Consider the following 16,387-nt stretch of genomic DNA (forward strand, 5'->3'; position numbering starts at 1 on the left):
GCTCGGTCGACTTCGGCACCTGAAATACTGGATTAGAGATGTTTTCAGAGCTGAGATGTCAAACCCCGCCTCTTCAACAGTGTATTTACTGCAGTCTGCCATGCTACTGTACACCACTGCCACAGCTACAGCGCGCGCGCGCACACACACACACACACACACAGGCGCGGACACACACTCCAACACAGCGCCAACTCTGCTGGCAGGCTCGTTAATGTTGCTCCATGGTGCAGGGGGTTGCAGTTTGCAGCCCATTACAATGCGTAGTGTTTGTGTGCTGCAAAACTGCGCCACATATACACTTGACAAGTGTTTTAAAAGTAGTCTGTCTATCATTAAATACGATTTAAATCACTTAAAGATGCATTTTGTCCTCCAAGAATGCAAAAAACCCCACATAAATCAGCCACTTCCCAATAGATTATCTGCATGCATATATTTGCAAATGAAGCATGCATTGCAGCAGTGTGGTGGCCAGTGATTAAACATCCACCTGCATGGTTAGACCCCAACAATGTGCTGGCAATCGTGACACTGGTGATTATAAAGAGAGTGGAGGAAAGTGATGTAAGGCTCTTGTTACCCAAACACCACCATCTGCCTGATCCTGTTATATAAAGAAAGCAATGAGAGAGATGTACAATTAAAGCAAGAGACTACACAGTGTAATATCCCTATCATGCTTCGAAGCTCAAGGCCCACAGCGAGCTAACCACATTTTCATCTGGAAAAAATGTAATTAATTAAAGTAAGTAGTTTGGATCGCCTCCACAAGAGGGCATATTATATGGGGTATAACATTATGAGGCTATAAATGATATTTTGGATGTTCCATTCATTTATTTCCAAAAACATCTCTACTGTAGGTGATAATATTTAACTTAAGCTACGACCCCAGGGTTATCTAGATTATAAATGAGTAATATAGCCATTTTGAAATGGCTAACAAGACTGATTGCACACTTTTCATGGAGGAGTCAGTATAATATTTGTAACTACTACTACTCTCAGTTGTATTTTTCTTTGTAACTTTGAGTATCAATTTTTGCATGTTCCCCACTATCTTTAAAAAACACTTGACCAAATAAATTTGAAATAATTTAGAACTCACCTTCTAGGAAACCCTTAAAATCAGTTTAGATCCTTGATTAGACAGCACAGTAGGCTACTCAGTTGTAAAATCAAGCCTGCCAGCTATCTCAACCAGGCTCTATGTCTGACAAGCTTTGTGTTTGAGGAAAAATTCTCTGCTTTCTAAAAAAAAAAAAAAAGTCAGTGCAGTCACTCATTAATAAAGCTAAGGAAACTGTAGGCAGTGATCGAGTGTGCGGTGAGGGGTCACAATGTATCAGCGCGGTCCAGCCTTTCCCCAGGAAGTACTTGAAAGGGCCCATTGAGGAGACAATTTCCCTCTCCACACATTTCCTCGAGGGACATATAATGCTTCCTGTTAAAATGTAAAAAAGTTAAAGAGTGTGGTAATAATCAGTTTGAGTGATGTGAGCTTTAATGAGCGTTGTGTAAAAGTATTTAAGTTACCTTGGAACCCCATACTTGCTCACTCTATTATAACTCAACAAAACTTTAGGCATTCTGGATGGCCGTCGTAATGATTCTCTTTAGTAACTTTTTAGACAGGATTAACAAAAAGACTATTTTTTTTTTATCACTGTGGTACTCTGAGCTCACACAGACAAGATCTACTTTATGATGTTGGACATTCCCACCCTGGATGTAGGGCCTCCTCGCTTTGAAGTGCTGCCACTGAATATCTTGTACTCCTTATAAATTATGGATCAGGCAGCTCAAACAGATCAGGCCTTTAACAAGTTCCACAAATGTAAACTTCTTCTTCTTTTTCTGACCTTGGTGGACAGCTTGCAATCCAGCCGCTGAATCTGACCATTTGTGCCCTGTCAGCACTGCTGCCTCACTGTGAGCCAAAAGTCTAAAAATGTATCATTGCACTGACACATCTCTGCTTGCCTGGCATGCACTTTGAATGACTTCTGCAGTCATCGTCTCATTGGTTTTTGGATATGATTTATTCATTTTTGCCTCTGCTTGTCCCAAGTGTTCACTTCATTGCTTGTATTGTTAACTTTGCAAGTATTTGAATTAGATTAAATGTAAAACTTGCTGGACGGGACATCAAATGAGTCCTTAAATTCAAATCTAACAGCCCAGCAAATCACTGATCCTGCAAAAGTTTGATTCTATTGTGAAGGGCATCTTAATTTAAGATTAATTAGCGAGACTTTGCCAGCTCTGCAAGGAGACACGGTAAATGTCCCGCTGAGAGCTGGTGCCGGTGCCCTGACTTCTCACCTTGAGAGAGCCTCAGTGAACAGCAAGAGATCTGCTGAACACAGTATATAAACACAGCTCGAATGACAACCCTGTGTCCTCCCTTTGCTTGTTTTGCCCTTTTTACAATTTCACCAACAACAGCAGCGGTACACATCAACTTCAAGGAATCAAGTTTACTTTTAATGTGCTTAAATTTGTTTTTTTCCTCTCACCACAAAGGCTGCCCATGCCTTTTACGGTCTGATGGATAGATTAATTGATAAATTTGATTGGGTCACTGGGCAGCTAAATTCCATTTCACCCCAAATGTGCTGGGCCATTTGAAGTGGGATATTTTTAGCATCCATTGATCCATACTTACTGTACTATATAGCCCCGAGAAACAAATAGAAAGTGGGGCAACAATTCCAAAACCAACTTTTATAGAAGTCTGTGCTTCCAGGGTGGATCGTAAAATGGTTAAAATGTATGAATCTGATTAATCACAAAGCAAGAATCCATTCCTTTAACATTTTCTAATAGGACAGTGGTCATATAGTGTAAATGAATGCACATTTGAACGAATACAGCAGCTACTTGTGGCGCTGGTCTCATCTGCTGTAGTAAAAGCAACCGCACAATTGAAGTGTCTAATTAAAATATAAACTTAACTTGCTCCTGTCTGAGCCTAGGTAATAATAAATGACCTAGTTTGTGTGCATGTTTGTGTGGGCGCACGCAAACCTAAATGCGTGTGGTGTCATGGGAAATAAAAATAATTCAAATGGAACAGCTTGTACAAATGGAAAGTAATGCGAGGACACAAGTTGTCCTGACCGTGCACATCAACACAAACATATCTGGGTGTGAGATTGTCAATCAAGGCTCCTCAGTTTTTTGTCTCCTGCTAAAACCTGCACAAAGTGGAAGGAGCGAACAAAGCAAAGCTTGTAATGTTTTCTGTGAACACCATTTGTTGTGTTGCTATTGAATTACTACTAATGAGAACCTACACAGTGGTGAATGCCCCGTTGTTACGTAAGAGATTAGACATGCTCCAATGCCACAATGGGGGCCACGGGAGGCGACGCCTCTGAAGCAACACGCGCTATATTTAACCGGGGATTAAAAACCCGGTAATGATGAGTTTTTTGCAACGAAACCGCTCCTCGGGTTTCTCAAGAACAATTGAGCCGTTGGGTCTTGGTGAGGACTTTTTGTTCTGAGTTCTGACATCTGGAAATTCATTTCAGGCCAGTCATATTTTCAAAATAAAGGCCTGCAGAAAACATAGCTCAAAGAAATCACTGATAAGATAGAACAAAATATCACTCAGTACACCTTGTTTTGTCTATCACTCACTGGAATGTTATTTGTGTGCAATCATGATGACCTAGCATTACGGCATACTGAGCATGGGTGTGTTTCATCATACTGCATGGGATCAGGTGAGAGGAGAAGACTCCTCTGTTTGCATTTATTTTACCTTGAATTCATTTTGTAGTAATTTACCTTTTTCTTTCTACCCCCCCACATAGAAATATGCTCATTGTTTTACTGCAGAAAAGTGGATGACATAAGCATCATTTTTTGGCAACTCCCCATGTTTCATTAATTCTGGAGTGTAGCCAATGTGGTGACTGTGATATATTTCACTGCTGTGTTTGCCGTATCCGTGGTAGCCGCAGCGGGCAGGAAAAGCATGCTATCGCCTCAGTGCTGTCTGTTAGGGAAAGTAATACCCTTCTTTAACCAAGATAAGGCACATTAATTATTCTGTCCCCGGCAACATCATCAAAAATGAGCTATTTCCTCCCTGTTGCCATATTAAGGGCATTTAAAGCTATATTTTGTGCTCTCTCCCAGCTATATTAGATGAGTTACTCCTCAGCGTGACAGTTTGTTTACTTACTAGTTGTGTTCGCAGTTGAAAGTTAATAATTCTTCACTGGCTATTAACCGAAAGAGAGGAGGTTAACATGTATTGACCAGCCAGGAATATAGATGAGCCCCCTGAGGTGAAAGTCACAGGCTGGATTACTGCGAGAGAACACAGCTCTAATTGGTCTCGAGGGCTTTTGCAAGTAAACAGGAACACAATCCTGAATGTTTGTTTGTCTAAACAGGCTAATTACTAGCCTAGCTGTGTGCATCCTTCCATAAAGTGGTTACTACGGTGGTGAATTTTTGCGTAGTTAACCTCTCTGTGCTTGACAAAAATGAGTGCAAGTTTCTCAACAATCATTTTTTTATTTTTACTTTTGCATCCCCTTGAACATTTTCTCAGAGAGAATCGTACTTCAACCGTTGCATCTCTTCACCTCGTTTCTGGAGTGGAATGCGTGCCCCCGTCCCCCTTCACCTTCACCTTCACGGCAACCCGACTCTGCCCCTCTGACCCCTGGGATGCTTTTATTTTCACTCATATTTTTAGATATCCCATTGGGCTTTGCACTTTGCTGCGAGAATGACCACCTGCTGCGCACATCCATCAGGCTGGGCATGTCCATTGAGTCATCAGACGGAGAAGAACTAAAATGTTGACAGCCATTTGTGGATTATATCTTGAGGGGTCACACCAACACAATATCACAAGGTTAATCCCAGATTTCCAACGTGTGGTGGAAAATCCACCTACAATGTAACTATTCTCAAATGTGTCTGTGTGCTAAAATCTTTGAGAGAACCGTACGTCTCCCTCATCAACATATTTGTTTTCTCACCCGACCCCGTGCATGCTTCAAGAAATCCTTGTGGCTCATTGGCTGGTTGTGGGGCTCAACCTTTTCGTCTGTGTCAGCAGCATACTGCACACTCAGTGTTGCGATGCTGTGTGTGCAGATGGAAAACCCAGGGGACTCGAGCTTTAAAACACGACAGTGAATGCAACAGCAGCAGAGTCCATTGTTAACTGCTGATAAAGATGCTGAAGGCCAGCTGCTCAGATTTGGACTGAGCTGGGTCATGGAGTACAAAAGATGAATGATGATGAATTTAGACGAACTTGACTCTCATTTCTTGCACCTGTTGAACACAAAAAACCCAGCATGTTCCCATCTTATCAGGCTTGTTGTTACATAACAAGTGGTCACTCCAGTCTTAGATCCCTATCAGGTGTTTGTGTGCTGTTTCTCCCTCCCTTATTGCTTTGTATTTGACCTCAACAAGGCTCCAAATTGCGATCATCAAACGATTTAGAAGGACTAAGGGTGACAAGTTTCCAGAATGCTAAAACGCTTTAGTCTGGTTCAGTCACTCTGAGCACTAGGCTGCCCTCTCATCCAGGTCAAACTGTTAATCTCACATCCTAAAATCCAGTGTCCTGTGCCCACTGCGCCAACTCATGCCAAGGCAAACACGCCTGAGGGGGAAACTGGTTGCATTTAGAGACTAATAATCGAATTGTCTGGCTCCCCGGCCCTCAGCCTACGCTGCATTCTCTGCCAATAATATTTCCGTTGCTGCATTTTGATAATGGCTACAATCAAAGTTCAAAGAGAGTTCATGCCTGCCTTTGATAAACAGCGCTCAATATTTACTGTGGTACTTGGCAGAGCCACTGCCACTGTAGGATGCCGGTTAGTGTGCTGTACGCACCGTTCCTCCAAAAGAGAGTCTGGCAGGAGGAATTCAAAAGGACTCGCAAAGGGAGTGGCACCGGGAGCCGCACATTCCAAAGGGTCTCCGACAGAGGCGAGGAATGCTGATGCTGGACTTAGTCACATGGTTGAGGGAGAGGCATTTCCCAATTTGTTTTTTGGAGAAATAGAAGAGCTCAATAATACAAAGTTAAACACTTCCCTTCTTGACTGGTCAAACCTAGAAAAGCATTCCCCGTGGTAAAACACTGGACACGATCCCTGCAGGATCATCTTGCATCTCTGACTAAACCACTGAGGGTGAAAGCCAGTGATGGAATGTAACTAATACTTTTACTCAAGTACTGAATTTAAGTAGAATTTTGGGGTACATGTACTTTACTTGAGTATTTCCATTTTCTGCTACTTTGTACTTCCACTCCACTACATTTTTAGGCAAATATATCTCCTGTAAATTTCCTCCAGTGTAGATAGTATGATGCATCAGAGTCAGTTTTTTCATGTACAATTTTGTACATTGAGCATTTTCACTTTCAATAATTTAAGTACATTTTCCTGAAAATACTTACACACTTCAACTGAGGTAACATTTTGAATGCAGGATTCTTACTTTTGTCCAAGTATTTTCACTGTGTGTTATTAATACTTTTACGTAAATAAAGGATTCCTAAACCACGGCTGTACATTTCACACCAAACCTGCAGTTACAAGAAGCAACCTAATACTCTAAAAGGTCAAAGCACTTTTAATCTGTGGTCTCAACAGGTGAAACAGCTATTTTATGGCTTTAACCTTGTGGCACATGGACTTAAACGGTCACTGATTACAGAGGAAGAGTCTGATTATGTAAATGGGAAAGTAAAAGAGGTGGAAAAGGGCTGTGAGATATTTGACCTTCCTCACTGCCTCAGGTTATCTTCAGTTATTCAAATATCCGTGTTGGTTGAGAAGCAGCAGAAAATGTGCAAAAGTCTTAAAAGACACATTCATATTATAAATTGCTCCTATACTCTTTAGAATTATTACATTAAAGTACATAAATAGGTGCACAAAAACATGTACTTGCTACACACATATTAAACATATACTAGCTTGTTAGCTTCATGATGCTAGCTGCAGCATGCAAAAAGCTGTTTTTTGGTTTAATACAAGTTGTTTACTCCACCATAATCAATTCACAATGATGTATAAAAGACTTGAATTCAAAATATATCTAATATTGTTTCAAACACTTGAAATTCAAGTTGAAATAATAAACTTTTCTCTTATTTTAACTGAACATACCATTAAATCACTGAACATCGCCATTGCATTTCTAATAAAAACCCGCTGGCAACTTTCAATCAGTCAAGTCTGTTTGCTTAGGCCCGTTATCACGGAGATAAATTCTTAAGTGCTGTAGTAATAAACAGACAGACAGATAAGGAGTGGGCACAGCTCATCAAGCAGCTCTCCCATCAATCCCACTCCTTTGACTGGGCATTGCCAAAAGATGAGAGACACATCAGTCAAGCCACTCACGTCAGGGGAAGCAGATTTGATTTGTCAGGCGGTGTAACCTTGAGGCATGTAACAGTGGCTCACATGTATCTTTGGCCTCTCGCACGATGCGATAAGTGATGGGTTTGCATACGAAGCATCATTCACTCAAGTGATCCTTCAGTGTAGCTCAGGCCAAGCTCAGGCCAGCTCACTGTGAAATGATTGCCAGGGGGCATGTTGTGGAATATGTTACAGATTTGCATCCATGTCCACAAACAGAAGCGTATCCAAAACCATCTTTTCAGTGTCAGAAAAGGACATTCGAGCATACTATAGTAAAAAACGGAAGAAAAAAAACTTGGACTTGTTTAATTCTAAGTCATTTTATTGAGCAAAAACTTGTGTCTGCAAGATAAAATACTCTTATGCACATTAATATACAACAAATTCCATTTATTCCTGTAGCGTCTCTGCCCACTGGAAAGCATGATTAATTTATTTTTTAGTGCAGTGCAAAAGTTAACATCCCTGGAGAACCAAGGATGCTTCGCACAAGGTAACTTGAACCAACAACGGCTAGCAGGACGCTTTCTCTCACCCTCACCCTGACTCTGCTCTGACTGAAACATTACCCCGCTCACTATAACAGCAACTAAGTAGACAGCATCTCTGTGTGACCTCATTAAGGGTTCAAAGGTCATCTGACTCAGGGATGAGCACAGGCTCATAGGAAATGGTAGGGAGGGGTGCTGGACCACCCGCTGAAATCCACCCCAGAGCGGCTCTGTTGAATGAGGGTCGATCTACTGCTGTGTTCGCCTGGAGCTCGGGATAGTCAGGGAGGGGTTCCACCTGGAGGCTCTTGATGGGAGCAGGTCTGGGTGCCTTGCTGAAGCCACCGAACGGGGTTGCCACCCTAGAAGTGAGGGATTGACAGTGTTTTAAGAGTAGTCGTCAAGAGCTAATGAGAGGGGCTGCAGTGACATTTGAAGTGATGCAACTAATTGAATTCAGTACACTCAGGGGTTTTATTGCACCAGCCTTACATGTTCTGGGATGACCAGTAGCTAGCTTGCCATGGCTAATGTTAGAAAACTTTAGATATTTCTATATATAACTGACATTAAGGGTCAGTTTTCTAACTTAATGAGTCTCCATTACTTGTGCTACTGTATACCATGGTTTAGCCTATACATAAATAATAAATACGTCATCATAAGTGAGCATAATTTAAAAAAAAACATAATCACCATTAAAGGCTCACTTAAAATAACAAATATTTATAGTTCAGTTCATTTTGTAGCCATTTTTATTGAATCAATGTCTTGCTCTCCACCTTGTTACCTGTTAAAACTTTTGTACCCTGGTAGGTCTGGTCGAGCCTCTGGTTCAGGCATGCTTGAGATGAGAGTGTCAGCCAAGGTCGGGTCATTAATGATGGCCTGCTCCCAGGGTGAGTGGTAGGACTTTGGCACAGCTGTACTGTTGAACTTCTCTGGAGGGACGTCTTTCAAAGGACCCCCATATCCTGGGTGAGTTTACAAAACAGACAGTTATTGAAAATAGGGGATTTTTTTAAATGTAAAATAAAGAGCAGGCACTTTGTTTCTCCATTCCCCCCCCCCCCCCCCCCCCCCCAAAACTGCTTTGGTTTCATGGGTGGGGCATTCCCCCCACACAGGGTTTGGTAATGAAGTGAAACTGAACCAAATTCAAAATTATTTCCTACACAGCAACAAGCGAACATTTTGTCCAAATACAGCTGGTCCTTCTCTTTCATTTCATTTTTTTGGTGTTAAACAATCACAGAGCAGTCAGCTGGTGATGAGTAAGCTTTGGTAGGAGTGCATGCACTTTGCTGATGTCTCATCATATGATTTCTGGGTAGTTTAAAAATTACACTCCTCTTTAATGTAACATTGATTTCTAATACTGAACTAAGCTGAGGTGGAGAACTGAATGTTCCAACTGCAAAAGAAAACATTACAACAACAATTTCGACATCCCTAAGGATAGCATATTTTAACTGAACTTAAAAAAACTACTATGAATACATATTTTGTTATTAACATGTGACTCATTAATATCAGTCTGAGTGTGCAACATTGCAATAGCTCCCACAGTTTTTTCTCTAGCTCTTTATGCCTTGTTAAAGTTCACAGCAAAACAAATCAAGAGGCAGCTTCCCTGTGTGTCAGTGTGTGTGTGTGTGTGTGTGTGTGTATGTATGTGCACGCCTGCATCTATGTCTCCCCGCGTAGCCTGTGTGTGTTGATGGGAGAGGCCTATCCAAAGCACTATCCTTCAAACACAGCGCTTCACTCAGGGGGGCTTGCAAGCTCAGGCATTACATAACACGGGGCGTCGTGTCACGTCCTAACCTCTCACAATGAACAATCCCCCTTCCTGAGTTTATGTTTTGCCCTGAGGAGGAAGCAGGAGAGACCAAACAGACCTGTGGTGAAGTTTAGAGAATTTTTTGGAGGGGGAATCTATTACAAAACATTGTGTTCTCGTGGTTGGACATCTGGCTGAGTTGATATTTTTGTGGGGAAAGGATTGTCACACACCCAGCTGCTACGTGTGTGGATGAAAATGGAATCCCAAAAAGCCTTTAAAGGACAGAGAGAAAGACGGGCAGGGTGATTTTTTACACATTAAGGGTCTTCTTGTTTTCTATAAAATCCAAATGCTGCACTTAATTTACTTACTTAAGTGTTGCACTTAAAGCAAAACCATTTTGTGTAGTGAAGCATTGTCACAGTAGAGTATTGGTACTTTTACTGAAGTAAAGGATCAGAATACCTTTTCCACTGCCTCACTGCCTATTACTTAAAGGGTAACGTCGCCAATTGTACACATGTTAGTGTGTTTACAGTGCCTGGCACCTACATTACCCACAGTGCAACTTAACCACTTAGTGACGTGACAGGAGGTCATTTATCAGATTACATGCAGCTTCTTCTGGAGCCACAGAAGGCTTTATACCACTTTTTCACATATGCAGTAGTACGCTACATGACCTGTGTGCCTAAACGGCACAAAAATAATTCAAATGTACATGAAAGTACATTTTCAAAACTTTTAACAGCTGTTGCACTTTGCATCCTATGGTTATTTATCATTTGAGTGGCTAAAACCTTCTGCATCTTTAGCATAATATCAGCCAACTCAATCTTATTAAAGCTCTTTTACAATCCAAATCTTCACTGTAGATAGCTATAGCATGGTTTAAACATTTGCACCAGTACAGGGAGACACAACATGCACCCCTGGGTGGATGAGTGTGCTATTTTAAGACTTCTTACCATTTGATACCTAATGCACTTTGGCCTGATTTCAGCTACAGCTGGAGTGACTTCACTGAGACACTGAAGGGCGGTGTCTGGTCCGGGGGTCCAGAAATAACACCCCACCCGGTGTAGTCGTATACTCATCCCTAAATGAGTATTGGTTTTGTGTCAACTGGGCAGAATTGAAAGACGAGGGAGGATGTTGAGCACAAGCCTGATGGTATCAGTGGCACAAGAGGCAAACAGGAAACACTTCCCGTGGGTAAAAATCAACAATTTTTAAAAAGATGGTCAAAGCTGATTGGGGGGTAAAAAAATAAAAAATAAAAAATAGGTGGGGAATGAGAAAAATACGGAGGATGTGGAGGTGTAGACATGAAACAATGGAGTGGGATGAAGATAGAAAGACAGAGAAAGAAAGGAGACAGGCAGAGAGGGAGGGAGAATAGAAACGTGTAATCATATTCTGCCTGAGGATAGCAGATTCCAGGCAAGAAGAAAATGTTTTCCTACATGATCAAAGCCTGCGTGAGTACAAACAATGAGGAGCAGTTGAATCCTTATCAAAACACGGCACATCCAGTGCTTTGTGGAGAGCACATCCACACAGCCCATCCACAAGGAGCAGGACCATTTCTCATGAGCTCTACTCTAAATTCAATATATTGGTATGTTTAATAAAGCTCTGTGTGGCAGAATTGTGCCAAACTTTGCCAAAACTTTCCAAGATTTAACAGTGACAATCACAGGGGAAAAAAATAAAAAACTTATCTTATGACTGCACTTTTTCAGTGATGATGTAATGCAATGAAAGCCATTCCTTGTGTAGAGTTACAGAAAAGAGATGGTGACTGATTGTGGTCAACTGGTTTGGTTCTTTGGGCTCTTGAAACGTACTGCTGTTCCAGTTCATTGTGTTACCTACCAGGGGCGATACACTCTGGATTTGGCACCATCCTTGTGTCTGGTGAGTCAGATGATACTTGAGTTGGTTGGTCAGCACCCAAGTTGTTCTCAACGCTTTGGCCGTCCAGAGCATTCTCAGTTTGAGAAACCACTGTGCTCTAAAAGAATGATGGAAGAGGTGAGTTGAGCTTTACCTTGTTTGCACATGTGAAAAAAAGCCAATCACATATGAACATATGAGATTCACAGTGAAAACGTAACTTTATTATGTGGAAATTTTCATTCTTATTTGAAAAAAGACAATCATCATTTTGAGAAAATGTCCAAATCATATGTGATATTACTTTACTTTTACATTTCAGAAAACATATGAAAATGTGGAATTCACATGAGAAAAGGCAAATTTTACGTGGTTTTATGTGCCATGTTTTGTTGGATGGATGATAATTCCCGGTACTCTTCGCTTAAACTAGTTGTTCGAGCCCTTGTTAATATAAAAATATTGATCACAGTAGCTTTAAGGACTTTTCGTCCATGCTGGCCTAAAAAAGGGGTTAACTCCATCTGCTGAGGAGAACTGTATGATAAAATCAAAAGCTCAGCAACACAGAAGAGAGAAGTTCTTGAAGTGTTCAGAAAAATGTAAAATTTAACATCTACTTCTCTGTTCTATCTGAGAAAACTCAAACTGCTGAGGGAGACCATGTAATACGATTAAAACAAGCTACGCAACAGCAATTTAGTGGACCTTATGGTGAGGTTGTTTTATCAGCTATCTCATGGGACACTGGACTGTTTTTTGACAGATGGCAAAACTAATCAACTATTAAAATTTTTCTGGTGTTTTGGTAATTGGTGCAGATTCTTCGTGAAACCCAACCTTCCAATTTTTTCGTGTGGACTCACAAACCCTGATTTTACATGTTTTCAACGGCAACAACAAGAAGCAGATAAACTGTCTGCATGTCCACTTTTCCTTTCAAAATTGGAATCATTGTGTTGTGGGCTGGAAAGAAATGTACTCTACACTACATTTGCTCAAGCATCCAGTTTTCATCCCTCTGAAAGATATTTAGGATGATCTACTCCCAGACTTCCTCAGGAAATGTTGACAACTTGAAACAAAATCCCTTCGTTGCCCCAAGCAATAAACAAACCAGAGATATGCGAGTCTTTCTCACTTCAAAGACGAGGGGAGAAACTTCCCTAGAGCATAATAATTATTTTATCTATGGACTTCTTGAAGGCAATGAAAAGTACACAAGGGCACCACAAAACTAACTAAAAGGGGGTATAACTAGTGTTGGTAATTAATCAGATATAACAAAGAGAAACTTAGTTAGTTTATCTTGATTTAATTTACTGAGAGCTTCAGTACATAAATTGCTTTATGTGCGACCAGGTCAGGCTCAGATAAGTACTGCTGGGGTAAGAAAATGCTGACTTGGCACACTGCCCATCCACACACAAAGGGACATTAATAAAGCTACTTATGACCATCTGGAATACTTTCATGACTACTATTCTCTGCCGCGCCATGTCTGTAGCACGAGTCAAATAAACACTTCAAGTGCTTAATCTTTCCCACGTATACTTTTTCAGGATGTAAGGTATTGTGCGAATGTTTTTCAAGTGATGGAGGGAAAAGATGTGGAGAAAATGGATGACTGCACATTAAGAGAACACACTCTGGCAGCCTGACAGTATTACAATAAGCCCTTTATCAAAGTGTGTTTAATGGTTGGCTATATCCATATCAATCTACTTAAACTTACATTTTACTTTAAAAATAACTGTTTGACATTTTGGGAAATGTGATAGCTTCTTGCTGAGAATTAGATGAGAAGAGCGAAAAGCAAAGCCAATGCCGAAGTGCCTGAAACCTTTATTTTTACTAATTGCCAGCAGGGGGCCACTCCAGTGGTTTCAAAAATAAATCTGATTGTATGTAAGCTTATGAGAAAATGACCCGACTTTTCACTTGATTTATTACCTCAGTGAACAGTTTCTTAATGAGTTTATGGTCTCAACCACTAGTTTCAAGACATCTTCAGTACAGCATGATGTTGATTTTGTAAATTATGGTTCAATTTGGAGTAAAATAGACGATAAAGCAGTATCAGTTCAGGGCGTTGCTACCTTGTGATTGAAAGGTCATTACTATGGCATGTCCTCGGGTTCTCAGTCAGATCCAATCAGGGCATCTTCCCGAGCTCCACAAATATGGTCACTTTATGAAGTGCCCTCTCTCCACTATAAATATATTACGACTTTCTACGCGCTGGTGCCCCCCCGCATACATGTGGTGCCCTTTTTTGTTTTTTTACCCTGCCCCTCAAACATCCTGACTCCAGCACTGGCGCTACAGCAAGGATATTCTAGCCTAATCCATACTCAAATGGAAGTGTAAAACTGACAAGATGTGGTTTTATGGGAAGCTATGTGCAGCATTACCTCACACCTCTGACAGATTCAAGTAAGTCACTGCTCCTGGTCAAGGAATAGGCTAATCCAGCACATAGTCACATAATCTACTGTTAAACCATAGCTGTAAATCCAGCCTTTATGCCAAGATAAGCTAACCATCTCCCAATGGTCTAGCTCCATAAATAACATACAGTTTTCAAAAAATCTCATCTACTCCACCAATGAAAACTATTGAAACAGAATTGATTTTTTTTCTCTCCAGTGCATGTGTGTGTTCATCCATGTGTGATTATTCCATCACAGTGGCTGCTTACATTGAGCTGCTTGTTGTTTGCATTCTGGATGCTCTCAAAAGTGTATTTTTCTGAGCGTTTCTGGCGCATTTTGAAGAGACGGGAGCCCCGGTTTGAGGCAAAAGACAGCTCATCCAGCATGATGTCCTTGGGCACGCTCACTTTCTTCCCAAGATCCATCTCCACATCTGGACACAAGGGGACAAACAAACGAGCTAAAGAGCTTGTGTATACAATATATACTTGTAAATTGATCCGATTTCATCCAACCTATCGAACCTCATTGAATACAAATTATATATTCACACAGGGGAAAAAAAGGCCTGCTGTAGAAAAAGCCCTCCACATGGATTGCTGACTTGGTATTTGTGCCAATATGATGAACGAGGAATTATCTTTCCTCGTAATCCACTCATGTCAAGTGCTTGTTTTGCGGTTAGCGCCACTTGCTAGCTACTGCATGCTGATCATGGTGAGGTCACAGGCCTATATCCAAGTGTGAGACGCATAATTTGCCAGAATATCTTTCAGCTGTCAGTAGCCCTCAGACCCTCCCTATCTTAGCTACACAGTTGTCCTCGCCCTGAAATAGTTCAAAGGACAACGACAAAGGGATTAGTTTCTTTGGCCCATAAAAGTATTCATTTGCTTATTTATAGTCAGCGTCATAGAAGGGAGGGTTGGCAACTGCCGCTAACGGCTCATCTATAAAGTGCATGTGGCACAGTCCAGTGCATGTGTGCGCTGGCCAGGGTGAGCTGGTGTTTACTGTAAAATGAGTGTCTGAGAATCAAATGTGTACTGTAAGTTACGGTGTTAAATCCGTGTCTAAGTTTATATGTGTGATCAAAAGAGAATGTGAAGGGGTGAAAGGAGCAGGGTGTGAGGAGAGGGAGACGAGGTGAGATGGAAAGAGAAGCAAAGAAAGGAAGAGAGAGAGGTCAGAGAGATCAGAAAACGAGGAAGTGAAGAGGATATAATACAGCTACCTTCCAGAGTCTGAACCTCCCTGCAGATTGCTGCCGCCTGCATTTTCCTCTCCCTGGTCGTCATGGTTGAGAACTGTGACATGGCTGCCCCTGGGGAGTCATGCGGGGGTGAGGCAAAAAGTCACAGGAGACAGTGCACATCAGTGCAACCTGTTAAAATGTACAACACAAAAGCAAGACAACACGGCCATATGTTGTCCATCGATTGCAGCGTCAAGCATCCACACTTCACACAAAGACCCACCGAAGCAGATAGAATTTATTGGGGCAGTGAAAAGGGCAAAGTTAGCACATCCCTTTAAATAACCTTGGGCTGTTAAACGCCAAGCACATGCTCTTCAGACGTGGCAACCAGCTGTGTCAGGGGTCTGGGAATCAATATGTTTGAAATTACCCAAGTGGGCTGAAAGGACACAGATACAGAACATGGTGCTGTCACAGCAAACAAGTGAGACAGGGAATGAAATAGCGCAGTGGAAAGTTTACACCACGGTGTCAGTGAACACAACAGAAATGTTTCATTCCAATCCAAAGTACTGTTCGCCAAGTTTCTGACTGGTACAAAGATGTATTTCATTGCGAAATGCCACATGAATCTTCACCATGCAAATCACTTCATAACAGTTAACAAAGTGTCATTTTATCTTTAACAAATCAACTTAAGAATCCTCTTATCTGCTTAATGTATATTTTTGTAATGTATATTAAGCAAAATAATAGAATGTTTTGTATACTTGCAACTGTTACAGCAGGATATGCGTTTCAAAAAAAATGCAGGGAGAACAACTGTAGGTGGTGCTGAAAATCATGCTTGATTCAAAGTGTCATGTTAGAACTAGACAGCACACCTGTGGAGAGCCCTGTGATGGCCTACCTGTCCTGAAGGACCCTCAGGGTCTCCTGTTGTGCCTGTCTCCTTAGGGTAGGAAGTCAGAAAGATGAGAGGGTCGGTCTGGGTAGTGCGACCCGTGTGGGTGCTCGTGCGCCCCGACACTGGGGCTTGTCGTGGGTGGAGGGGGCTGCGGCCTGACCCAAGTGACTGAATGAGTGGGTGGGTGGGTGTCATTTTGTCTGTTGTCATTGGTATTTAGTTCACAAGCGGAGGGGAG

General features: G+C 41.6%; 1 protein-coding gene across 1 annotated transcript; it reads right to left on the bottom strand.

Annotated features, from left to right (window-relative positions):
- Positions 1 to 7,742: 7,742 nt before the first annotated feature.
- LOC141003454 (myozenin-2-like) lies at positions 7,743 to 15,931 on the bottom strand. Its single transcript, XM_073474797.1, has 5 exons — positions 15,279 to 15,931; positions 14,311 to 14,477; positions 11,589 to 11,727; positions 8,715 to 8,898; positions 7,743 to 8,286 (listed from the first exon to the last, which is right to left on the bottom strand). Exons 1-5 carry the CDS (start codon positions 15,358 to 15,360, stop codon positions 8,061 to 8,063), a joined length of 798 nt encoding a protein of 265 aa, XP_073330898.1. The 5' UTR covers positions 15,361 to 15,931; the 3' UTR covers positions 7,743 to 8,060.
- Positions 15,932 to 16,387: the final 456 nt, after the last annotated feature.

The sequence above is a fragment of the Pagrus major genome, chromosome 10 (assembly GCF_040436345.1).
Source record: "Pagrus major chromosome 10, Pma_NU_1.0".
In the NCBI taxonomy this organism is placed as follows: Eukaryota; Metazoa; Chordata; class Actinopteri; order Spariformes; family Sparidae; genus Pagrus; species Pagrus major.